Source organism: Salvelinus namaycush, unplaced genomic scaffold (assembly GCF_016432855.1).
Source record: "Salvelinus namaycush isolate Seneca unplaced genomic scaffold, SaNama_1.0 Scaffold174, whole genome shotgun sequence".
NCBI classification, from domain to species: domain Eukaryota; kingdom Metazoa; phylum Chordata; class Actinopteri; order Salmoniformes; family Salmonidae; genus Salvelinus; species Salvelinus namaycush.
Window position 1 is genome coordinate 308,787 of NW_024058497.1, and position 25,834 is coordinate 334,620.

General features: G+C 43.5%; 1 protein-coding gene across 1 annotated transcript; it reads left to right on the top strand.

Annotated features, from left to right (window-relative positions):
- Positions 1–5,464: 5,464 nt before the first annotated feature.
- LOC120037509 lies at positions 5,465–13,195 on the top strand. Its single transcript, XM_038983541.1, has 6 exons — positions 5,465–5,654; positions 7,982–8,334; positions 8,539–8,614; positions 8,995–9,073; positions 9,827–10,007; positions 10,094–13,195. The coding sequence occupies exons 2-6, from the start codon at positions 7,984–7,986 to the stop codon at positions 10,658–10,660; spliced, it is 1,254 nt and encodes a 417-aa protein (XP_038839469.1). The 5' UTR covers positions 5,465–5,654; positions 7,982–7,983; the 3' UTR covers positions 10,661–13,195.
- Positions 13,196–25,834: the final 12,639 nt, after the last annotated feature.

Here is a 25,834-nt window from a genome sequence, read left to right on the forward strand (position 1 = left end):
CACCATCATAAAGGACCTCACGTTAGCCTATATATAACCACCCAATAACCCACCATAATAAAGGACCCACGTAGCCTATATATACACACCCAATAACCCACCATCATAAAGGACCTCACGTTAGCCTATATATAACACCCAATAACCCACCATCATAAAGGACCTCACGTTAGCCTATATATACACACCCAATAACCCACCATCAAAAGGACTCACGTTAGCCTATATATAACCACCCAATAACCCACCATCATAAAGGACCTCACGTAGCCTATATAAACCACCCAATAACCCACCATCATAAAGGACCTCACGTTAGCCTATATATAACCACCCAATAACCCACCATCATAAAGGATCTCACGTTAGCCTATATATAACCACCCAATAACCCACCATCATAAAGGACCTCACGTTAGCCTATATATAAACACCCAATAACCCACCATCATAAAGGATCTCATTTAGCCTATATATAACCACCCAATAACCCACATCATAAAGGATCTCACGTTAGTATATATAACCACCCAATAACCCACCACATAAAGGCCTCACGTTAGCCTATATATAAACACCCAATAACCCACCATCATAAAGGATCTCACGTTAGCCTATATATAACCACCCATAACCCACCATCATAAAGGATCTCACGTTAGCCTTATATAACCACCCAATAACCCACCATCATAAAGGATCTCACGTTAGCCCATATATAACCACCCATAACCCACCATCATAAAGGACCTCACGTTAGCCTATTATAAACCACCCAATAAAACCCCATCATAAATGTTACGGCTATGTCATATCTTCCTCCTCCTCGGACGAGGAGAGCAAGACGGATCGGACCAATACGCAGAGTGGTTAGTGTTCATAATGATTTATTAAAACGAAACTGAATACTGAATTACAAAACAAATAAACGAAGTGCATAAACCGATACAGTACCGTGTGGTGCAACAAACCAGACACACAAACAACCACAAAACACACGTGAACAAGGCTGCCTAAGTATGATTCTCAATCAGGGACAACGACTGACAGCTGTCTCTGATTGAGAATCATACCCGGCGAACACAACCATCCAACATAGAAAATCACACATAGACAAACCCACCCAACTCACGCCCTGACCAACTAAATAATACAAGAAAAAGGAAACAGGTCAGGAACGTGACAATAAAGGACCTCACGTTAGCCTATAATAACCACAATAACCCACCATCATAAAGGATCTCACGTTAGCCTATTATAACCACCCATAACCCACCATCATAAAGGATTCACGTTAGCCTATTATAACCACCCAATAACCCACCATCATAAAGGATCTCACGTTAGCCTATATATAACCACCCAATAACCCACCATCATAAAGGACCTCACGTTAGCCTATATAAACCACCCAATAACCCACCATCATAAAGGATCTCACGTTAGCCTATATATAAACACCCAATAACCCACCATCATAAAGGATCTCACGTTAGCCTATATATACACACCCAATAACCCACCATCATAAAGGACCTCACGTTAGCCTATATATAAACACCAATAACCCACCATCATAAAGGATCTCAAGTTAGCCTATATATACACACCAATAACCCACCATCATAAGGACCTCACGTTAGCTTATATATAACACCAATAACCCACCATCATAAAGGACCTCACGTTAGCCTATATATACACACCCAATAACCCACCATCATAAAGGACCTCACGTTAGCCTATATATAACCACCCAATAACCCACCATCATAAAGGACCTCACGTTAGCCTATATATACACACCCAATAACCCACCATCATAAAGGACCTCACGTTAGCCTATATATAACCACCCAATAACCCACCATCATAAAGGACCTCACGTTAGCCTATATATACACACCCAATAACCCACCATCATAAAGACCTCACGGTAGCCTATATATAACCACCCAATAACCCACCATCATAAAGGACCTCACGTTAGCCTATATATCACACCCAATAACCCACCATCATAAAGGACCTACGTTAGCCATATATAACCACCCAATAACCCACCATCATAAAGGACCTCACGTTAGCCTATATATACACACCCAATAACCCACCATCATAAAGGACCTCACGTTAGCCTATATATAACCACCCAATAACCCACCATCATAAAGGACCTCACGTTAGCCTATATATAACCACCCAATAACCCACCATCATAAAGGACCTCACGTTAGCCTATATATAACCACCCAATAACCACCATCATAAAGGATCTACGTTAGCCTATATATAACCACCCAATAACCCACCATCATAAAGGACCTCACGTTAGCCTATATATAACCACCCAATAACCCACCATCATAAAGGATCTCACGTTAGCCTATATATAACCACCCAATAACCCACCATCATAAAGGATCTCACGTTAGCCTATATATAACCACCCAATAACCCACCATCATAAGAGGACCCAACGTTAGCCTATATATAAAACACCAATAACCCACCATCATAAAGGATCTCACGTTTAGCCTATATATAACCACCAAAACCCACCATCATAAAGGATCTCACGGTGAGCAGCCTATATATAACCACCCAATAACCCACCATCATAAAGGATCTCACGTTAGCCTATATATAACCACCCAATAACCCACCATCATAAAGGACCTCACGTTAGCCTATATATAACCACCCAATAACCCACCATCATAAATGTTACGGCTATCGTCATATTCTTCCTCCTCCTCGGACGAGGAGAGGCAAGACGGATCGGACCAATACGCAGAGTGGTTAGTGTTCATAATGATTTATTAAAACGAAACTGAATACTGAATTACAAAACAAATAAACTAAGTGCATAAACCGATACAGTACCGTGTGGTGCAACAAACACAGACACGGAAACAAACACCCACAAAACACACGTGAAACCCCGGCTGCCTAAGTATGATTCTCAATCAGGGACAACGACTGACAGCTGTCTCTGATTGAGAATCATACCCGGCCGAACACAACCATCCCAACATAGAAAATCACACATAGACAAACCCACCCAACTCACGCCCTGACCAACTAAATAAATACAAGAAAAAGGAAAACAGGTCAGGAACGTGACAATAAAGGACCTCACGTTAGCCTATATATAACCACCCAATAACCCACCATCATAAAGGATCTCACGTTAGCCTATATATAACCACCCAATAACCCACCATCATAAAGGATCTCACGTTAGCCTATATATAACCACCCAATAACCCACCATCATAAAGGATCTCACGTTAGCCTATATATAACCACCCAATAACCCACCATCATAAAGGACCTCACGTTAGCCTATATATAACCACCCAATAACCCACCATCATAAAGGATCTCACGTTAGCCTATATATAAACACCCAATAACCCACCATCATAAAGGATTTCACGTTAGCCTATATATAAACACCCAATAACCCACCATCATAAATGCCAAGAGTTTGCAAAGCTGTCATCAGGGCTACTTTGAAGGTTGGCTACTTTGAAGAATCTCAAATGTAAAATATATCTTTATTTGTTTAACACTTTTTTGGTTACTACATGATTCCATATGTGTTATTTCATAGTTTTGATGTCTTCACTATTATTTTACAATGTAGAAAATAGTACAAATAAAGAAAAACCCTTGAATGAGTAGGTGTGTCCAAACTTTTGCCTGGTACTGTAATGCCCAGAAAAACACCAGCAAATCTGAAAGTGATCCCTGTTTCACATCAAACCAATTAAGATATTATTAAATAAAAAGTAGCTCATACATTTCTGTACTATTTAAATACTTAATGTTAAAAACAATTTTTTAGAGCGATATGATGATAGATGTATACACAGTGTAACGATGGCCAGGTTTTCGCCAACAGGGACAGTGAATGGGAAATGGCCAGGTTATGTATGTCGCATGTTGAAGAGGAGTGTTGCTGAGTTCATTGTGAGCTGGATGTATGGGGAGAGGAAGTAACCTAACACTACATATACTATATGCTATACACTGTATACACACCCATAAAAAAAACAGCAAATCTGAAATTAGTTCCTGTTTCACATCAAAGCAATTAACACCTTTATTAAATCAAGAGTAGCCTATACATTATTGTTGCGCGCGCGCGCGCGAGTGCGCGTGTGTGTGTGTGTGTGTGTGTGTGTGTGTGTGTGTGTGTGTGTGTGTGTGTGTGTGTGTGTGTGTGTGTGCTATTGTGTGGTCTCTGTGTGTGTGTCAAATCAATCTAATCAAAACAAGTTGCTTTTTTCACATGTGCCGAATATGAGTGAAATGCTTGCTTACGAGTCTTTCCCAACATTGCAGAGTAAAAAAAAAAAAATATAATAAAAAATCAAGAGGAATAAAATACACAAATACACAAGTGTGTGTGTGTGTGTTTGCGTGTGAGCGTATGTGTGTTGCATGGTGAAGAGGAGGGTCATTGGGTTAATGTTTAGCTGTATGTATGAGGGGATGGAAAGCTTTAGGTCCCTAAGCACCGTATGCTATATGCCTCTGTGACTCTATTGGCTGTCCATGCCTAGAAGACCATATCAAATCCAAAAGTCTTTACTATTTGACCATAAAACATACAGTGAAGAGAATATTCACATTGTTGGGAACTTTGTGTTACCTGTCCACACATCTCTTTATTGAAAACACATCTACACATTTCTGACTTATTGAAAACCATTATTGCCTAACATTGACATTATACAGTACAAAACAACACAAACAGCCACATTCACAAAAAACCATACTGGCATGGATTCTACAGGCTGCCGCAGCCCATAATAACTGTATCAATATGATCTTCGTTCTCCTCTCTGTTCCTGAGGTAGCCTATTTCACACGTTGATAATGACTTGTGGTTTCTCTAGATCAGAACGAAGAGAACAGAACTCTGTTCCAGACCCGGTGTGAGGGGTGACCTTGAATGGTGCCGCGTATTCACGTGCGCACTTCTCATGTCCATGAGAGAACCCTTAGCCCACCAGTTTATTCAGAGTTATAGGCCTAGTCCTGCCTAATATAGCATTTAGGACTAGACCATCAGGTACAAATTAGTCATCATATTGGCCTACGCCTCTATCCTAAATTGTTTTACAATATAACTCATTTTTACTCTAGGCATTCATTATAATAACTCTACAGGCCTAAAAAAGCGTGTTCGTGTGCGTGTGTTTACACCGCTCAGCCGTAGTAGACTGAGGCACGAGTAGACTACCCACTCAGCCCTAACCACGAGCCCCACATGTATGGGCGGGGCTTTGAGTGCCCCGCTGACCCACCAATCAGCAGGCAGTAAAGAATTCACTGGCTGCATGGATCCACCAATGGAGTTTGTAACTTCAGACGAACAACCAATAGGGAACGAACAAATGTGGGCACGTGTATCCGTGCACATGTTGAAGCTCGTAAACCGTGGAGATAGAAAGAACTAGCAAAGAGGCAAACAAATGAAGGTCCGGCGATCGTGAGAGGAAGGAGACTGCCGACCTGATGTTCCAACGAGTGTGAGACAAATATCGACAAGTGGGCTACAGAGATAGATAGACGTTATCAAGGCCGTTTCTGGCAACCGTGGCCGGTTCTACTGCTGTTATTTTGTTGCAATATTTCAGGTGAGCGTTCTCTTTAAAATGTTACATTGCTACATTCCTGCGCGGTTTACGGAATTGACTGTGATAAGCTATACCAGAGACATGATACAATGTTTCCTTAATTACGTTCGTTGTGTTTAGTGTAGGCTAGGCTACTCCTGATTTGTTACATCGTTGATGGTTTATGCATTACAGTGTTATAGAGCTGTAGGCTAGCGTTAATTCTAAAACCATGGAACAATTGCTAGACGAGCCCCACATGTAGTCAACGTCAGACTTTAACATAATATATTACATTTGTCAGTGTTCGTTATAAGTATAATTATTGTGCTTAGTGTCATTTGTAATATTTGTGTTTGTCATGATCACGTTCCTCAAACACACACACACACACACACACACACACACACACACACACACACACACACACCACCTGAGACACAGTCAAATTCCCCTGCAGCCTACATACCTACACGGGGCCGGGCCAACACACACACACACACACACACACACACACACACACACACACACACACACACACATGGGGAAAAAAGCTGAGGAGTGTATGAGTTTTGGCTCATATGATGCAGTGGGTTGATCCATTGGTCCATGTTATGTCTTTGTATTACATAATATTGGCATGTATTCAGTCATTCATCTTTACATTCCCACAAAGTCTATCTAAATGATAGGCGTAATTGGGACAGCACAAGTCCCAGGAAAGAGCCGCCATAGTTATAATCAATCTGTTATAATCGATTTTAGGATTGTTACAATTATGTTGCCCAAGTGTACTGTGGTCCTTTTCTCGTAAAAATTACAACTTCTGTGACAGACTATTAAACAGTGAAGTGAATTAATCTCTCTCTCTGTGTGTGTGTGTGTGTGTGTGTGTGTGTGTGTGTGTGTGTGTGTGTGTGTGTGTGTGTGTGTGTGTGTGTGGAATCAAAACAAATTGTATTTGTCCCATGTGCCGAATATGACGTGTGTAGACTTTACCGTGAAATGTTTGCTTACGAGTCTTTCCCAACAATACAGAGTTAAAAATATATAATAAAAAATCAAGAGGAATAAAATACACAACTACACAAGTGTGTGTGTGTGTGTAGTTATAAAAATCACAACTTCTGTGACAGACTATTAAACAGTAAAGTGAATTAATAAGTCTGTGTGTATGTGTGTGTGTTTGTTTGTGTACATTGCAGAGGGACTATTATCACAGAGGGTTTGCTCTAGCAGAATGTGCGTGGCGAGACTTTATCAGTGTGTGTGTGGGGTGTGTTAAACGGTATGTTGTGTGTGTGTACATTTGTGTGCGTGGAGGGTGTATATACGAAAGTGTGTATTTTTGGGTGGTGGGCGTTAGACCTTGTGTGTGTGGAGATACTAGTGTGCTCTTGTTACCCCTCTTAATGTAGTCTGAGGTCACAAACCAACAGGGACTCCCAGATTAGAGAGGGGGAGAGAGAGAGGGAGGGGAAGGAGTACTGTCTACAGAGGAGGGGGTTAGAGGGTAGGAAAAGAGAGGAAGAGATGGGAGGCAGACAGAAAAACTGAGAGGAGGGGGGTGGTATAGTGAGTGAATCAGAGTGAGGGGGGATGGAGAGAAAGAGCGAGTAAGAGGGGAGGAGCGAGAGAGAGAGAACCCCGGAGGCCGAGGAGGAGAGAGTCAGAGAGAGAAAGACCCAGCCTTCCTTATTGGATTCTACTACTGCATATTCTACTCGCACCCTTCCCCCTCGCGTTTCACTCTCTCTTTCCCCATCTCCTCGCCCTCAATGGGAGCCAGACATGCACTGCCATTGTGTGCCTACTGCATACCCCCAGTCACGCTCTATATCATGTTTAACTAGGCCACTGGTAGACCCACCATTTTGAATTGGTGTTATTATTTTTGGGTTGTAGGATAAAAAAAATGTCTCCCCTATAGCAATTTCCACAGCAATGTCGCTCTTCCTCTTTCAATTCAATTTCAATGTAAGGGCTTTATTGGCATGGGAAACATATGTTTACATTGCCAAAACAAGTGAAATAGATCATAAACAAAACTGAAATAAACAATATAAAACGAACAGTAAATATTACACTCACCAAGGTTCCAAAATAATAAAGACATTTTAAATGTCATATTATGTGCAAATAGTTTAAGTACAACAGGGAAAATAAATAAACATAAATATGGGTTGGATTTTTCTTTCTCTCAGTTGAATATACAATGTAATTTGGCTGTTGTCATAGAGGACACATTTTGTTACTTGGCAGTTATTCTAAATCTTTTCTCTGTTTACCCCACTCCCCCCTGCTCTCTCGCCTCTCCCCCCTTCCCCCCTCTCTCTCCAATCACACAGTGATGCAATCACAGGGCAGCACTTCCTCCCAGCCCTCTGTTGATTCGCTGAGCTCCAGTGACAGCTACCTGTTCAACCACTCTGAGCAGGCGGAGGATGACACTGACGTCTTCCTGTCTGAACGCTCCCCCGCCGTCATCCTCGGCACTGGGGGCATGGTCAGGGGCAACGGGAGTGCCGGGGCAGAGAGTCCCGAGTCCCAGTGGGCGTGTGACGGCTTCACTGACCGCGAGGAGGAGGAGTCACAGGGTTCAGAGGTTACTGTAGGTCACCCCAGGGTCACAGCTGAGAGACAGAGAACAAGCGAGACGGAAAGAGAGAAGACAGAGGGAGACCTGCTCTTTGCCCAGAAGGTGAATGTCAGAGAGAGATGAAGGGATTGGGATGGAAGACAGGGATATATAACTCATCTTCCTACAGATGTTTGAGACTGAACCAACTTCAGAGACAGCTTGACCACAGTACTGTACCCCATTAATAATCATCCCTCCTCTCTCTCTCTCTCTCTCTCTCTCTCTCTCTCTCTCTCTCTCTCTCTCTCTCTCTCTCTCTCTCAGTGTGCTGAGCTGCAGGGGTTTGTAAGGCCCTTACTGGAGCTGCTGAATGGACTGAAGGGGGGACGATTTGACCGTGGTAAGCACCATTCTCCTACACTGGTGTGTGATGCTGCAGCCTGTATTGATCTAGTCTGTATTGATCTAGTCTGTATTGATCTAGTCTGTATTGATCTAGTCTGTATTGATCTAGTCTGTATTGATCTAGCCTGTATTGATCTAGTCTGTATTGATCTAGCCTGTATTGATCTAGTCTGTATTGATCTAGTCTGTATTGATCTAGTCTGTATTGATCTAGTCTGTATTGATCTAGTCTGCAGCTACTGTGTCTGTAGTTTTCATCTGTAGGCGTATTGGTGTGTGTATGTCTGGTGTGTGTGTGTCTGTGTGTGTGTGTGTGTGTGTCAGACAGTGTTACAGTGTAAATGCTGACTGGAGGATTATGTATTTGATTGACAGGTCTGAGTAGTTTCCAGCAGAGTGCAGCCATGGACCGCATCCAGAGGATCGTAGGGATCTTACGGAGACCCAACATCGGGTAAGACCACACACACACACACACACCTGTTTATGTGCGTACTGGACTCAACCCTGCACTACTCAGTTTCAGCATTATGTCACAACAGCAGAAAAAGAGAGCTTTCATAATATGTAGTCTAGTTTGAATGTTTAGAGAGAGAAGTGGATTTAGTCTGGATCTGTGTTTAGTAGATGAGAACAGGAATGTTAATGTCCATGCTATTCTTAGAAGGGTTGTTTTCTAAACCTTATAATCCTCCTCTCTCTATCTCTCCATTCTCTCCTCCCTCTATCTCTCCATTCTCTCCTCCCTCTCTCTCCATTCTCTCCTCTCTCTATCTCTCCATTCTCTCCTCCCTCTATCTCTCCATTCTCTCCTCTCTCTATCTCTCCATTCTCTCCTCTCTCTATCTCTCCATTCTCTCCTCTCTCTATCTCTCCATTCTCTCCTCCCTCTATCTCTCCATTCTCTCCTCCCTCTATCTCTCCATTCTCTCCTCCCTCTATCTCTCCATTCTCTCCTCTCTATCTCTCCATTCTCTCCTCTCTATCTCTCCATTCTCTCCTCCCTCTATCTCTCCATTCTTTCCTTCCTCTATCTCTCCATTCTCTCCTCCCGCTATCTCTCCATTCTCTCCTCTCTCTATCTCTCCATTATCTCTCCATTCTCTCCTCTCTCTATCTCTCCATTCTCTCCTCCCTCTATCTGTCCATTCTCTCCTCCCTCCCTTTATCTCTCCATTCTCTCCTCCCTCTATCTCCACCTCCGTAGGGAAAAGTATATGAACACTCTTCTCCAGGTGGAGACGATGCTGAAGATGTGGTTTCCACAGGTGTCCCCCTTGGCCCCACCTACCGCCCCTACCCTCTTCCCCCCTCACCTCTCCCCCCGGGACAGCCCCAGCAGCACCCCCCCACACAGGCACAGAGACCAGTCGCACATCCCTGTGAAGGTGAGAACACACAAACACTCACGCGCACATACACAATAATATGTTGATAAGTTGTGGCTGACAACATTCTCTCTGTCTCTCTCCAGAAGCGCAGACTGAGTTGGTCAGACACAGACTCTGACACCCCTCCTCCTGTACTCTTTAAGAGGCTCAACGGCGGTGGAGGAGAGGAGAGGGGGAAGGAGGGGGGAGACGTCCCCTCGGCAACTTCAGGGGTACCCCCACACCTCCAGGACCCCACCAGCAACCAAGATAATGAGAGAAAGGAATATGAGGACAGCAAAGAGAGAGAGGGAGAGTCATCAAGCATCAAAGCGGGGCTCTGTTCTGAGCCCGGTCCCACCTCGGTCCTTGTAGTGCCCATCCTTTCCCCCTGGAAAGCAATGGAGGGGAAACAGCTGCTGCCTGTCATGCCACCTCCCACCACCAGGGGCAGTCCAGCCATGCAGGACAGCGTAATCTCTTCCACCACGCCCTTCAACAACCTCCAAAGCCAGCAGCAGCCAATCGGGTGCCAAAGCCAGCCTGTTGCCAGGAAGACTGGGAAAAAGACCGTAAAGACCTGTCAGGGGCGGGTCCACGCTCATTCAATCACGGCAAAGCCTTTGAAAAGGGTGGAGTGTAAGAGCAGGGTTAACCCCGCCCCTTTATAGACCTGATGCACTGAGCACACTCCGACCAGCAGGCTAGTGTGACTACGTCAACATGCTAAAGCTGCTGTGATAGGGAGAGTCAGGGGTAGAAATGGGCTGCAGTCCAAACACTTTATTTTTAGCCCCTCAGCCCTTGCACTAGCCACTTTCCCTTGGGGGAATCCCCTTTGAAACCGGATGCAGTTTGATTGCCATCTTAAGTGGAGGTCCAATTCACTAACGTTGCCCACTCGGCCCTCGATTTAGCTCGAGGGAGCGAGTGAAGAACTTTGATCACATGCGGGGTTTATATGACCCACAATTCAATGCAAATTGTAGTCACGTATCATACTCCGGTGGCCGCGAATGTCACATTCACTCACCACCGCTGCATTTTCGGCCTGTCAGACAAAATGGTGATTCTAGCTTGCTAAAATCAATGTCATATATCAATGTCATATATATATATATATGACATTGATTTTAGCGTTGCTAAATTGGCTTAGTCTCGTAGTGAGGAGCCTATAAAACCTAGCTAGCTTCATAAACATATTTTTGGGAATTCTGAAATGTATTGCAATAAATGACCAAACTATAAAACTAGCTAGCCAGCTATGGATAACTGTAGCTAGCTAGCTACGTTAGCTTGCTAGATACATGAATAGCTTTAGGTTGGTTGTTTTTAAGCTCAACGTCAAGATTTCCACTAAGGACGTTGCCTCTCCGATCATCACTCTCTAATTTGAATTTGGACTGCAGCCATGGTTTTAGGTGCTGATGTGTTTCCTTAATGATGGATCGTTTGCAACTACCTAAACGCAATTAGGACCATTAATGAAAATGATATCTGAGAGACTACAGTTATTACTACATGAGGACAGAATGTGTCCTTGTGAATCATAATCACAGTTCCATAACAATCAGATTTTTTTGCACAAATAGTAGTTGTAGATTGGGAAGGTTGGTAAGCACGTCTTAAAGCCCATCGCTTGTTTATAGAATATTGGATCTCTGATTGACCGAATGGTATACTCTCTTACTCCACTTAAGAAAAGGTAAATGCCACTATGCAAACTTAATGGAAACGCTGTTGGCTTAGGGATATTTGGGTTTCAGGTGGTTGGAGGCAAGGAGGTGAGAGGTGACGAGGAGCGGATGGTTAGGAGGACAGGTGGGATAAGATTTGGGGATTAAGGATAGTTATATTCCTGGAATGATATTCCTGGAATCTCCTCAGAGATGATGCTTCCAGTGAATAACAGCAGACAGACAGTTCAATAGACCGAGGCATTACGGATAGAAGTGAGGAATAATCCAACTAGCCAGATGCCATTAGACTACTGAATGACCTCTAGAGCTGAATAACATCTAAGAGGACGTGGCAGGGACCTCTACTGAAGTCTAAAGAGGTTTAGAATCGATTCAATGTCAATCCACCAACATGACACAATCTGTTTGTGAAGACGGATGCAAGGTGTTTTGGGTGAAGATCGATTATGACTGTGAAACGAATGAAACACAACTGTGTTTTATTCTGTGTGGAGAAATGTGAAGCGGGTTCTCCGTTAAACAGTAAATCAAAATTCAATGGCCTAACCGGTAGGAGATAGAATACCAGACAGACCTCAGATCAGCTTCTAGGGACAACTTAATCCTTTAAATGGCTCAGTGAGAGACTCTAAAGACCACCCTGAGAGAAGAGTCCACTCACAGACAGACAGAGACAGACATAAATCCTGTTTATTTATTCACATGTTGACTTGACAACGCTGCGTTTATTTATTACCTTTATTTATTAATTGGCAGCTGTGTTTCTCGCTCTTTGAACTTACAATTGGTTGACCGATGCTCTTGGGAAAGTTGCTGTACAACGGTTTGTGGTTTTTACTGTTATGATGGGACACATTTTGGGGGGATGATTGGACTACTGTGCCTTTACCAAATAGGATGTGTACAAAAAAACGAAGCATTTTATTCTTTCAAAGCATTTTCTACTACATTTTGATAGTTTGCTTGTCTTTCTTAATAGCACAGTGCACAATCAGTCGGATAACACAGGACACAACGCCTAATTCCTGCCTTCAATCTCTTATCTGGCTTCCAGGGGTCTGTTGGGCAAAACTAGCTACCTACAGATCCCACAACAGCAAGGCAACCTCTACTCCAACCTGTGCAGTGGTCATGTGTACAACACAACAGTATTCTATACATATACATCATAGTCTTGAATGAACTAACGACAGTGGCTCATTTATTCCAGTGTTTAGATTGACAGTTGCCTCTTCTCCGGGGTGTATTTATAGTTGATTATGTAGGTCTGACTGGAGGATGTGATCAGTGCTTACTATCTCCTGTGTGCTTCTTGGCGCTCGTCAAACTTGAAAAACATGTGAGGATCAGAGCTGAAAGGCAGGCAGTATGAATATTTATTTTGCACCATCATCGCAAGCTGCTATACATAATATGACTAAAACATGATTGATATATTCCTCATAACAAATAATTAATACACATGTATTTACTAATGAAATATAATAATAAATGCCATTTAGCAGACGCTTTTTATCCAAAGCGACTTACAGTCATGCGTGCATACATTTTTACATATGGGTGGTCCCTGGAATCAAACCCACTATCCTGGCATTGCAAGCACCATGCTCTACCAGCTGAGCTCCAGAGGAAATAACTGGTGTACATGATACATGGTTTACAAAGAGTTTACTTATGCTTAATAAACTGTTTATATGCAGAGCTTCCAGTAAAGCAGTGCTATAACAAGTTCATATGGTTGCATCCATACTCCCTATAGCTTTCTCCAAGGAGAGCCACAACTGAACACACAATCACTGGTAGCCTCCATGTTACCTACCTACCATCTTAACTTGGGGCTGGGGGATGTTTTTATGCTTGAGGTATAAGTTGCTCTTAACCACAGGTCTGGAATCAGATTTGTCCTACCCCCAATCCTAACGTTTACCATTAGGGGTTGAAAACACACCTGACCCCGGGCCTGTGGTTAAGGGCCACTTCTACCTACTTGTGTTTTTTATACAGCTGTTTTGTGACAGAGAAACTGATTGCACAGATTTTTGTGATCTCTTTTTCATGTATGTTTTCTACTGCAGAGACCACCGCTGATTGGTCAGAAATAATATGTCTTGTTTATTTCAACTGCCTTTTTATATCTTAGTAGATGCTGTACTCCTCCTCTACTCCTCCCTCCCTCCTCCCCCTCTACTCCTCCCTCCCTCCTCCCCCTCTACTCCTCCCTCCCTCCTCCCCCTCTACTCCACCCTCCCCCTCTATCCTTCGCCCTCCCTCCTCCACCTCTCTATCCTCCCTCCTCTCTATCCTCCGCCCTCCCTCCTCCCCCTCTCTATCCTCCACCCTCCCTCCTCCCCCTCTACTCCTCCCTCCCTCTCTGCCACATTCTACTACTTTTGCCCTCTTCCCTTTCTCTCTCTCATATCTGTTCATCCATTTCTCTCCCTCTCTTACCTTCTCTCTCACTATTTCTCTGTTTCTCACTCTTACTCTGCTGTCACTCTGTGTTACTCTTCGGAGTACTTTTTACATTGATGATACAAAAATAAAATCTTTTAATAAATGACACTTTTGAAGATACATTTTTTGAGTTCTCTGTTATGTGTGTATGCATGGTGTTGGTATGTTGGGTTAGAGTGTGTTGGTATGTTGGGTTGGGTTAGAGTGTTGGTATGTTGGGTTAGAGTGTGTTGGTATGTTAGGTTAGAGTGTGTTGGTATGTTGGGTTAGAGTGTGTTGGTATGTTGGGTTAGAGTGTTGGGTTGTGTGTTGGTATGCTGGGTTAGAGTGTGTTGGGTTAGAGTGTGTTGGTATATTGGGTTAGAGTGTGTTGGTATGTTGGGTTAGAGTGTATTGGGTTGGTATGTTGGGTTAGAGTGTGTTGGTATGCTGGGTTAGAGTGTGTTGGTATGCTGGGTTAGAGTGTGTTGGTATGTTGGGTTAGAGTGTGTTTTGTTAGAGTGTGTTGGTATGTTGGGTTAGAGTGTGTTGTATGTTTGGTTAGAGTGTGTTGGTATGTTGGGTTAGAGTGTGTTGGTATGTTGTGTTCGAGTGTGTTGGTATGTTGGGTTAGAGTGTGTTGGTATGTTGGGTTAGAGTGTGTTGGTATGTTGGGTTAGAGTGTGTTGGTATGTTGGGTTAGAGTGTGTTGGGTTAGAGTGTGTTGGTATGTTGGGTTAGAGTGTGTTGGGTTAGAGCGTGTTGTATGTTGGGTAAGAGTGTGTTGGTATGTTGGGTTAGAGTGTGTTGGTATGTTGGGTTAGAGTGTGTTGGTATGTTGGGTTAGAGTGTGTTGGTATGTTGGGTTAGAGTGTGTTGGGTTAGAGAGTGTTGGTATGTTGGGTTAGAGTGTGTTGGTATGTTGGGTTAGAGTGTGTTGGGTTAGAGAGTGTTGGTATGTTGGGTTAGAGTGTGTTGGGTTAGAGCGTGTTGTATGTTGGGTAAGAGTGTGTTGGTATGTTGGGTTAGAGTGTGTTGGTATGTTGGGTTAGAGTGTGTTGGTATGTTGGGTTAGAGTGTATTGGGTTAGAGTGTGTTGGTATATTGGGTTAGAGTGTGTTGGGTTAGAGTGTGTTGGTATGTTGGGTTAGAGTGTGTTGGGTTGTGTGTTGGTATGCTGGGTTCGAGTGTGTTGGTATGTTGGGTTGGGTTAGAGTGTGTTGGTATGTTGGGTTGGGTTAGAGTGTGTTGGTATGTTGGGTTAGAGTGTGTTGGTATGTTGGGTTAGAGTGTGTTGGTATGTTGGGTTAGAGTGTGTTGGTATGTTGGGTTAGAGTGTGTTGGTATGTTGGGTTAGAGTGTGTTGGTATGTTGGGTTAGAGTGTGTTGGTATGTTGGGTTAGAGTGTGTTGGGTTAGAGTGTGTTGGTATGTTGGGTAAGAGTGTGTTGGGTTAGAGTGTGTTGGTATGTTGGGTTAGAGTGTGTTGGTATGTTGGGTTAGAGTGTGTTGGTATGTTGGGTTAGAGTGTGTTGGGTTAGAGTGTGTTGGTATGTTGGGTTAGAGTGTATTGGGTTAGAGTGTGTTGGTATGTTGGGTTAGAGTGTGTTGTGTTAGAGCGTGTTGTATGTTGGGTTAGAGTGTGTTGGTATGTTGGGTTAGAGTGTGTTGGTATGTTGGGTTAGAGTGTGTTGGTATGTTGGGTTAGAGTGTGTTGGTATGTTGGGTTAGAGTGTGTTGGTATATTGGGTTAGAGTGTGTTGGTATATTGGGTTACAGTGTGTTGGGTTAGAGTGTGTTGTATATTGGGTTAGAGTGTGTTTGTATGTTGGGTAAGAGTGTGTTGGGTTAGAGTGTTGGTATGTTGGGTTAGAGTGTGTTGGTATGCTGGGTTAGAGTGTGTTGGTATGTTGGGTTAGAGTGTTTTGGTATGTTGGGTTAGAGTGTGTTGGTATGTTGGGTTAGAGTGTGTTGTATATTGGGTTAGAGTGTGTTGGTATGTTGGGTAAGAGTGTGTTGATATGTTGGGTTAGAGTGTGTTGGTATGTTGGGTTCGAGTGTGTTGGGTTAGAGTGTTGGTATGTTGGGTTAGAGTGTGTTAGTATGTTGGGTTCGAGTGTGTTGGGTTAGAGTGTGTTGGTATGTTGGGTTAGAGTGTGTGGGGTTAGAGCGTGTTGTATGTTGGGTAAGAGTGTGTTGGTATGTTGGGTTCGAGTGTGTTGGGTTAGAGCGTGTTGTATGTTGGGTAAGAGTGTGTTGGTATGTTGGGTTAGAGTGTGTTGGTATGTTGGGTTAGAGTGTGTTGGTATGCTGGGTTCGAGTGTGTTGGTATGTTGGGTTAGAGTGTGTTGGTATGTTAGGTTAGAGTGTGTTGGGTTAGAGTGTGTTGGTATGCTGGGTTAGAGTGTGTTGGTATGTTGGGTTAGAGTGTGTTGGTATATTGGGTTAGAGTGTGTTGGTATGCTGGGTTAGAGTGTGTTGGTATGTTGGGTAAGAGTGTGTTGGTATGTTGGGTTAGAGTGTGTTGGTATGTTGGGTTAGAGTATGTTGGGTTAGAGTGTGTTGGGTTAGAGTGTGTTGGTATGCTGGGTTAGAGTGTGTTGGTATGCTGGGTTAGAGTGTGTTGGTATGTTGGGTTAGAGTGTGTTGGTATATTGGGTTAGAGTGTGTTGGTATGTTGGGTTAGAGTGTGTTGGGTTAGAGTGTGTTGGTATATTGGGTTAGAGTGTGTTGGGTTAGAGTGTGTTGGTATGTTGGGTTAGAATGTGTTGGTATGTTGGGTTAGAGTGTGTTGGGTTAGAGTGTGTTGGTATGTTGGGTTAGAATGTGTTGGGGTAGAGTGTGTTGGTATGTTGGGTTAGAGTGTATTGGGTAAGAGTGTGTTGGTATGTTGGGTTAGAGTGTGTTGGTATGTTGGGTTAGAGTGTGTTGGTATGTTGGGTTAGAGTGTGTTGGTATATTGGGTTAGAGTGTGTTGGGTTAGAGTGTGTTGGTATGTTGGGTTAGAGTGTGTGGGGTTAGAGCGTGTTGTATGTTGGGTAAGAGTGTGTTGGTATGTTGGGTTCGAGTGTGTTGGGTTAGAGCGTGTTGTATGTTGGGTAAGAGTGTGTTGGTATGTTGGGTTAGAGTGTGTTGGTATGTTGGGTTAGAGTGTGTTGGTATGCTGGGTTCGAGTGTGTTGGTATGTTGGGTAAGAGTGTGTTGGTATGTTGGGTTAGAGTGTGTTGGTATGTTGGGTTCGAGTGTGTTGGGTTAGAGTGTGTTGGTATGTTGGGTTAGAGTGTGTGGGGTTAGAGCGTGTTGTATGTTGGGTAAGAGTGTGTTGGTATGTTGGGTTCGAGTGTGTTGGGGTAGAGCGTGTTGTATGTTGGGTAAGAGTGTGTTGGTATGTTGGGTTAGAGTGTGTTGGTATGTTGGGTTAGAGTGTGTTGGTATGCTGGGTTCGAGTGTGTTGGTATGTTGGGTTAGAGTGTGTTGGTATGTTAGGTTAGAGTGTGTTGGGTTAGAGTGTGTTGGTATGCTGGGTTAGAGTGTGTTGGTATGTTGGGTTAGAGTGTGTTGGTATATTGGGTTAGAGTGTGTTGGTATGCTGGGTTAGAGTGTGTTGGTATGTTGGGTAAGAGTGTGTTGGTATGTTGGGTTAGAGTGTGTTGGTATGTTGGGTTAGAGTATGTTGGGTTAGAGTGTGTTGGTATGCCGGGTTAGAGTGTGTTGGTATGCTGGGTTAGAGTGTGTTGGTATGCTGGGTTAGAGTGTGTTGGTATGTTGGGTTAGAGTGTGTTGGTATATTGGGTTAGAGTGTGTTGGTATGTTGGGTTAGAGTGTGTTGGGTTAGAGTGTGTTGTTATGTTGGGTTAGAGTGTGTTGGTATGTTGGGTTAGAGTGTGTTGGTATGTTGGGTTAGAGTGTGTTGGGTTGTGTGTTGGTATGCTGGGTTAGAGTGTATTGGTATGTTGGGTTGGGTTAGAGAGTATTGGTATGTTGGGTTAGAGTGTGTTTGTATGTTGGGTTAGAGTGTGTTGGGTTAGAGAGTGTTGGTATGTTGGGTTAGAGTGTGTTGGGTTAGAGCGTGTTGTATGTTGGGTAAGAGCTTGTTGTATGTTGGGTTAGAGTGTGTTGGTATGTTGGGTTAGAGTGTGTTGGGTTAGAGCGTGTTGTATGTTGGGTAAGAGTGTGTTGGTATGTTGGGTTAGAGTGTGTTGGTATGTTGGGTAAGAGTGTGTTGGTATATTGGGTTAGAGTGTGTTGGTATGTTGGGTTAGAGTGTATTGGGTTAGAGTGTGTTGGTATATTGGGTTAGAGTGTGTTGGTATGTTGGGTTAGAGTGTATTGGGTTAGAGTGTGTTGGTATATTGGGTTAGAGTGTGTTGGTATATTGGGTTAGAGTGTATTGGGTTAGAGTGTGTTGGTATATTGGGTTAGAGTGTGTTGGGTTAGAGTGTGTTGGTATGTTGGGTTAGAGTGTGTTGGTATATTGGGTTAGAGTGTGTTGGGTTAGAGTGTGTTGGTATGTTGGGTAAGAGTGTGTTGGGTTAGAGTGTGTTGGTATGTTGGGTTAGAGTGTGTTGGTATGTTGGGTTAGAGTGTGTTGGTATGTTGGGTTCGAGTGTGTTGGGATAGAGTGTTGGTATGTTGGGTTAGAGTGTGTTGGTATGTTGGGTTCGAGTGTGTTGGGTTCGAGTGTGTTGGTATGTTGGGTTAGAGTGTGTGGGGTTAGAGCGTGTTGTATGTTGGGTAAGAGTGTGTTGGTATGTTGGGTTCGAGTGTGTTGGGTTAGAGCGTGTTGTATGTTGGGTAAGAGTGTGTTGGTATGTTGGGTTAGAGTGTGTTGGTATGTTGGGTAAGAGTGTGTTGGTATATTGGGTTAGAGTGTGTTGGTATGCTGGGTTAGAGTGTGTTGGTATGTTGGGTAAGAGTGTGTTGGTATGTTGGGTTAGAGTATGTTGGGTTAGAGTGTGTTGGGTTAGAGTGTGTTGGTATGCTGGGTTAGAGTGTGTTGGTATGCTGGGTTAGAGTGTGTTGGTATGTTGGGTTAGAGTGTGTTGGTATATTGGGTTAGAGTGTGTTGGTATGTTGGGTTAGAGTGTGTTGGGTTAGAGTGTGTTGGTATATTGGGTTAGAGTGTGTTGGGTTAGAGTGTGTTGGTATGTTGGGTTAGAATGTGTTGGGGTAGAGTGTGTTGGTATGTTGGGTTAGAGTGTATTGGGTAAGAGTGTGTTGGTATGTTGGGTTAGAGTGTGTTGGTATGTTGGGTTAGAGTGTGTTGGTATGTTGGGTTAGAGTGTGTTGGGTTAGAGTGTGTTGGTATATTGGGTTAGAGTGTGTTGGTATGTTGGGTTAGAGTGTGTTCGGTTAGAGTGTGTTGTTATGTTGGGTTAGAGTGTGTTGGTATGTTGGGTTAGAGTGTGTTGGTATGTTGGGTTAGAGTGTGTTGGGTTGTGTGTTGGTATGCTGGGTTAGAGTGTATTGGTATGTTGGGTTGGGTTAGAGAGTATTGGTATGTTGGGTTAGAGTGTGTTTGTATGTTGGGTTAGAGTGTGTTGGGTTAGAGAGTGTTGGTATGTTGGGTTAGAGTGTGTTGGGTTAGAGCGTGTTGTATGTTGGGTAAGAGCTTGTTGTATGTTGGGTTAGAGTGTGTTGGTATGTTGGGTTAGAGTGTGTTGGGTTAGAGCGTGTTGTATGTTGGGTAAGAGTGTGTTGGTATGTTGGGTTAGAGTGTGTTGGTATGTTGGGTAAGAGTGTGTTGGTATATTGGGTTAGAGTGTGTTGGTATGTTGGGTTAGAGTGTATTGGGTTAGAGTGTGTTGGTATATTGGGTTAGAGTGTGTTGGTATGTTGGGTTAGAGTGTATTGGGTTAGAGTGTGTTGGTATATTGGGTTAGAGTGTGTTGGGTTAGAGTGTGTTGGTATGTTGGGTTAGAGTGTGTTGGTATATTGGGTTAGAGTGTGTTGGGTTAGAGTGTGTTGGTATGTTGGGTAAGAGTGTGTTGGGTTAGAGTGTGTTGGTATGTTGGGTTAGAGTGTGTTGGTATGTTGGGTTAGAGTGTGTTGGTATGTTGGGCTAGAGTGTGTTGTATGTTGGGCTAGAGTGTGTTGTATGTTGGGTTAGAGTGTGTTGGTATGTTGGGTTAGAGTGTGTGGGGTTAGAGCGTGTTGTATGTTGGGTAAGAGTGTGTTGGTATGTTGGGTTCGAGTGTGTTGGGTTAGAGCGTGTTGTATGTTGGGTAAGAGTGTGTTGGTATGTTGGGTTAGAGTGTGTTGGTATGTTGGGTTAGAGTGTGTTGGTATGCTGGGTTCGAGTGTGTTGGTATGTTGGGTTAGAGTGTGTTGGTATGTTAGGTTAGATTGTGTTGGGTTAGAGTGTGTTGGTATGCTGGGTTAGAGTGTGTTGGTATGTTGGGTTAGAGTGTGTTGGTATATTGGGTTAGAGTGTGTTGGTATGCTGGGTTAGAGTGTGTTGGTATGTTGGGTAAGAGTGTGTTGGTATGTTGGGTTAGAGTGTGTTGGTATGTTGGGTAAGAGTGTGTTGGGTTAGAGTGTGTTGGTATGTTGGGTTAGAGTGTGTTGGTATGTTGGGTTAGAGTTTGTTGGTATGTTGGGCTAGAGTGTGTTGTATGTTGGGTAAGAGTGTGTTGGTATGTTGGGTTAGAGTGTGTTGGTATGTTGGGTTCGAGTGTGTTGGGATAGAGTGTTGGTATGTTGGGTTAGAGTGTGTTGGTATGTTGGGTTCGAGTGTGTTGGGTTCGAGTGTGTTGGTATGTTGGGTTAGAGTGTGTGGGGTTAGAGTGTGTTGTATGTTGGGTAAGAGTGTGTTGGTATGTTGGGTTCGAGTGTGTTGGGTTAGAGCGTGTTGTATGTTGGGTAAGAGTGTGTTGGTATGTTGGGTTAGAGTGTGTTGGTATGTTGGGTAAGAGTGTGTTGGTATATTGGGTTAGAGTGTGTTGGTATGCTGGGTTAGAGTGTGTTGGTATGTTGGGTAAGAGTGTGTTGGTATGTTGGGTTAGAGTATGTTGGGTTAGAGTGTGTTGGGTTAGAGTGTGTTGGTATGCTGGGTTAGAGTGTGTTGGTATGCTGGGTTAGAGTGTGTTGGTATGTTGGGTTAGAGTGTGTTGGTATATTGGGTTAGAGTGTGTTGGTATGTTGGGTTAGAGTGTGTTGGGTTAGAGTGTGTTGGTATATTGGGTTAGAGTGTGTTGGGTTAGAGTGTGTTGGTATGTTGGGTTAGAATGTGTTGGGGTAGAGTGTGTTGGTATGTTGGGTTAGAGTGTATTGGGTAAGAGTGTGTTGGTATGTTGGGTTAGAGTGTGTTGGTATGTTGGGTTAGAGTGTGTTGGTATGTTGGGTTAGAGTGTGTTGGGTTAGAGTGTGTTGGTATATTGGGTTAGAGTGTGTTGGTATGTTGGGTTAGAGTGTGTTCGGTTAGAGTGTGTTATGTTGGGTTAGAGTGTGTTGGTATGTTGGGTTAGAGTGTGTTGGTATGTTGGGTTAGAGTGTGTTGGGTTGTGTGTTGGTATGCTGGGTTAGAGTGTATTGGTATGTTGGGTTGGGTTAGAGAGTATTGGTATGTTGGGTTAGAGTGTGTTTGTATGTTGGGTTAGAGTGTGTTGGGTTAGAGAGTGTTGGTATGTTGGGTTAGAGTGTGTTGGGTTAGAGCGTGTTGTATGTTGGGTAAGAGCTTGTTGTATGTTGGGTTAGAGTGTGTTGGTATGTTGGGTTAGAGTGTGTTGGGTTAGAGCGTGTTGTATGTTGGGTAAGAGTGTGTTGGTATGTTGGGTTAGAGTGTGTTGGTATGTTGGGTAAGAGTGTGTTGGTATATTGGGTTAGAGTGTGTTGGTATGTTGGGTTAGAGTGTATTGGGTTAGAGTGTGTTGGTATATTGGGTTAGAGTGTGTTGGTATGTTGGGTTAGAGTGTATTGGGTTAGAGTGTGTTGGTATATTGGGTTAGAGTGTGTTGGGTTAGAGTGTGTTGGTATGTTGGGTTAGAGTGTGTTGGTATATTGGGTTAGAGTGTGTTGGGTTAGAGTGTGTTGGTATGTTGGGTAAGAGTGTGTTGGGTTAGAGTGTGTTGGTATGTTGGGTTAGAGTGTGTTGGTATGTTGGGTTAGAGTGTGTTGGTATGTTGGGCTAGAGTGTGTTGTATGTTGGGTTAGAGTGTGTTGGTATGTTGGGTTAGAGTGTGTGGGGTTAGAGCGTGTTGTATGTTGGGTAAGAGTGTGTTGGTATGTTGGGTTCGAGTGTGTTGGGTTAGAGCGTGTTGTATGTTGGGTAAGAGTGTGTTGGTATGTTGGGTTAGAGTGTGTTGGTATGTTGGGTTAGAGTGTGTTGGTATGCTGGGTTCGAGTGTGTTGGTATGTTGGGTTAGAGTGTGTTGGTATGTTAGGTTAGAGTGTGTTGGGTTAGAGTGTGTTGGTATGCTGGGTTAGAGTGTGTTGGTATGTTGGGTTAGAGTGTGTTGGTATATTGGGTTAGAGTGTGTTGGTATGCTGGGTTAGAGTGTGTTGGTATGTTGGGTAAGAGTGTGTTGGTATGTTGGGTTAGAGTGTGTTGGTATGTTGGGTAAGAGTGTGTTGGGTTAGAGTGTGTTGGTATGTTGGGTTAGAGTGTGTTGGTATGTTGGGTTAGAGTGTGTTGGTATGTTGAGCTAGAGTGTGTTGTATGTTGGGTAAGAGTGTGTTGGTATGTTGGGTTAGAGTGTGTTGGTATGCTGGGTTAGAGTGTGTTGGTATGTTGGGTAAGAGTGTGTTGGTATGTTGGGTTAGAGTATGTTGGGTTAGAGTGTGTTGGGTTAGAGTGTGTTGGTATGCTGGGTTAGAGTGTGTTGGTATGCTGGGTTAGAGTGTGTTTGTATGTTGGGTTAGAGTGTGTTGGGTTAGAGAGTGTTGGTATGTTGGGTTAGAGTGTGTTGGGTTAGAGCGTGTTGTATGTTGGGTAAGAGCTTGTTGTATGTTGGGTTAGAGTGTGTTGGTATGTTGGGTTAGAGTGTGTTGGGTTAGAGCGCGATTCATCTCATTTGCTTCCCTGTAAACATACACACTCTAACCCAAACACACTCGTACCCAACATTACAAACACACTCTAAACCCAATATACAACACACTCTAAACCCAACACACTGTTAACCCAAATACCAACCACTCTACCAATATAAACCAACACACTCTAACCAAATACCAACACACTCTAACCCAACACACTCTAACCCAACATCCCAACACACTTAACCCAACATAACCAACACTCTCCTACACAGACAGCAACTACGGGCACCGCGGGCCACATACGGCCCGTTAGGCTTTTAATCCGGCGACGACGAAATGTCCAAAATAGTAAAACCTCCTTTTTTTCCCCTTCCCTGCAATGCCCAACGTTCACCCAATAGATGGCGCACTCAAAAACACATTGACCGTTGTTGAGTGGCGCGTATTTCTCTTTAGTTCACTTTAATTTTCACTTAGTTTCACGCACCATTAAGTCCCTTTGTGAACTGAGCGGACCAAAAGAGACAGAAAGGGACAGCGAATGCGAGTGTTAATAAGATGGACACAAAATACTTCTTCACTGAAGTCCGATCAACGGCTGTATGTCTGATATGCCAAGAAGCTGTTGCGGTTTCAAGAGATACAATATCAGCCGTCACTTGCCACGAAGCATGCAAACTATGTTAGCAAGCAGTAAAACCAATGACTAACGGGCGGCGAAAAATAGTATGTAAATGCCATATATTGCATATTCCTGAGACAAATTATTAACTGATAGGGCTTTTCACATTTGAAAGACAGTTAATTAAATTGGGTTGTAGTGTTCTTACTGTGCTATGAGGTTGCACACATACATTAATGCTTTAGATATCCGGCCCAACACTCCCGCCAAATGCTCTGGCCCGGCCCCTCTGTCAAATTTTTAGAACCCATTGTGGCCGCGGAGTCAAAAAGTTTGCCGACCCTGCTCTACAACATACCAACACACTCTAACCCAACCCCTATACCAACACACTCTAACCAATACACTCAACCCACATACCAACACACTCTAAAAACCCAATATACCAACACACTCTTACCAACATACCAACAAACTCTACACATACAACACACTCTTACCACATACAACACGCTCTAACCCAACACACTCTAACCCAACATACAACACACTCTAACCCAACATAAGACAAGCTCTTAACAAATATACAAAACGCTCTAACCCAAACACACTCTAACACACCATACCAACACTCTCTAACCCAACCACCTAAACCCAACATACCAAACACACTCTAACCCGCATACAACACACTCTAACCCAGCATACCAACACCTCTAACCCAACACACTCTGACCCAAACATACTCTACCAACATACCAACACACTCTTACCAACATACAACACACTCGAACCAGCATAACAACACACTCTAAACCCAACATACCAACACACTATTACCCAACATACAAACACCACTCTAGAGCAACATACCAACACACTCGACCCAACATACAAACACACTCTAACCCAACATACCAACACACTCTAACTAAACACACGTCTTAACCAACATACCAACACATCTACCCGACATACAACACATCTTACACAACATACCAACACACTCTAAACCAGTCCTACAAACACACTCTAACCCAATACCAACCACACTGAACACAACATACCAACACACTCATAACCCAGCATAACCAACACACTCTAACCCAACACACTCCCGAACCGTAACATACCAAACACACTCTAACCAACATACAACACACTCGAAACCCAGCATTACCAACACACTCTAACCCAACATACCAACACACTCAAACACAACATACCAACACCCTCGTACAAACATACAACACGCTCTAACCCAACACACTCGAACCCAACATACAACACACCTCTTACCCAACATACAACACGCTCTAACCCCACACACTCTAAACCAAACATACCAACACACTCTAACCCAACATACAACACAACTCTAGCCAACATCCACCACACTCTACCCACATACCAACCACACTTCTAACCCAACATACCAACACACTCTAAACCAACACACTCTTACCCAACCATCCAACCACACTCTAACACAACACACTATAACCCACTTATACAACAAACTCTAAACCACATACCAACACACTCTACCCAACACACTCTAACCCAATATACCAACATACTATAACCCAATACACTCTAACCCAACATACAACACACTCTAACCCAAATACCAACACACTCTAAACCCAATACATCTAACCCAACATACCAACACACTCTAACCCAATATACAAACACACTCTTACCCCAACATACAACACACTCTAACCCAACTGACCAACACAATCTTACCAACATACAACACGCTCTAACCCAACACACTCTACCCAACATACCAACACCACTCTAACCCCAACATACAACAAGCTCTTTACACCCAACATACAACACGCTCTAACCCAACACATCTAACCAACATACCAACACTTCTCAACCCAACACACTCTAACCAACAGCAAAACACACTCTAACCAAACATACCATACTCTCTAAAACACCAACATACCAATTACACTCTAACCAGCATACCACACACCACAAACCCACACACTCTACCCAACAACCAACACACTCTAACCCACACATACCAACACACTCTACCAACATAACACACTTAACGAACAACACTCTAACCCAACATACCAAAACACA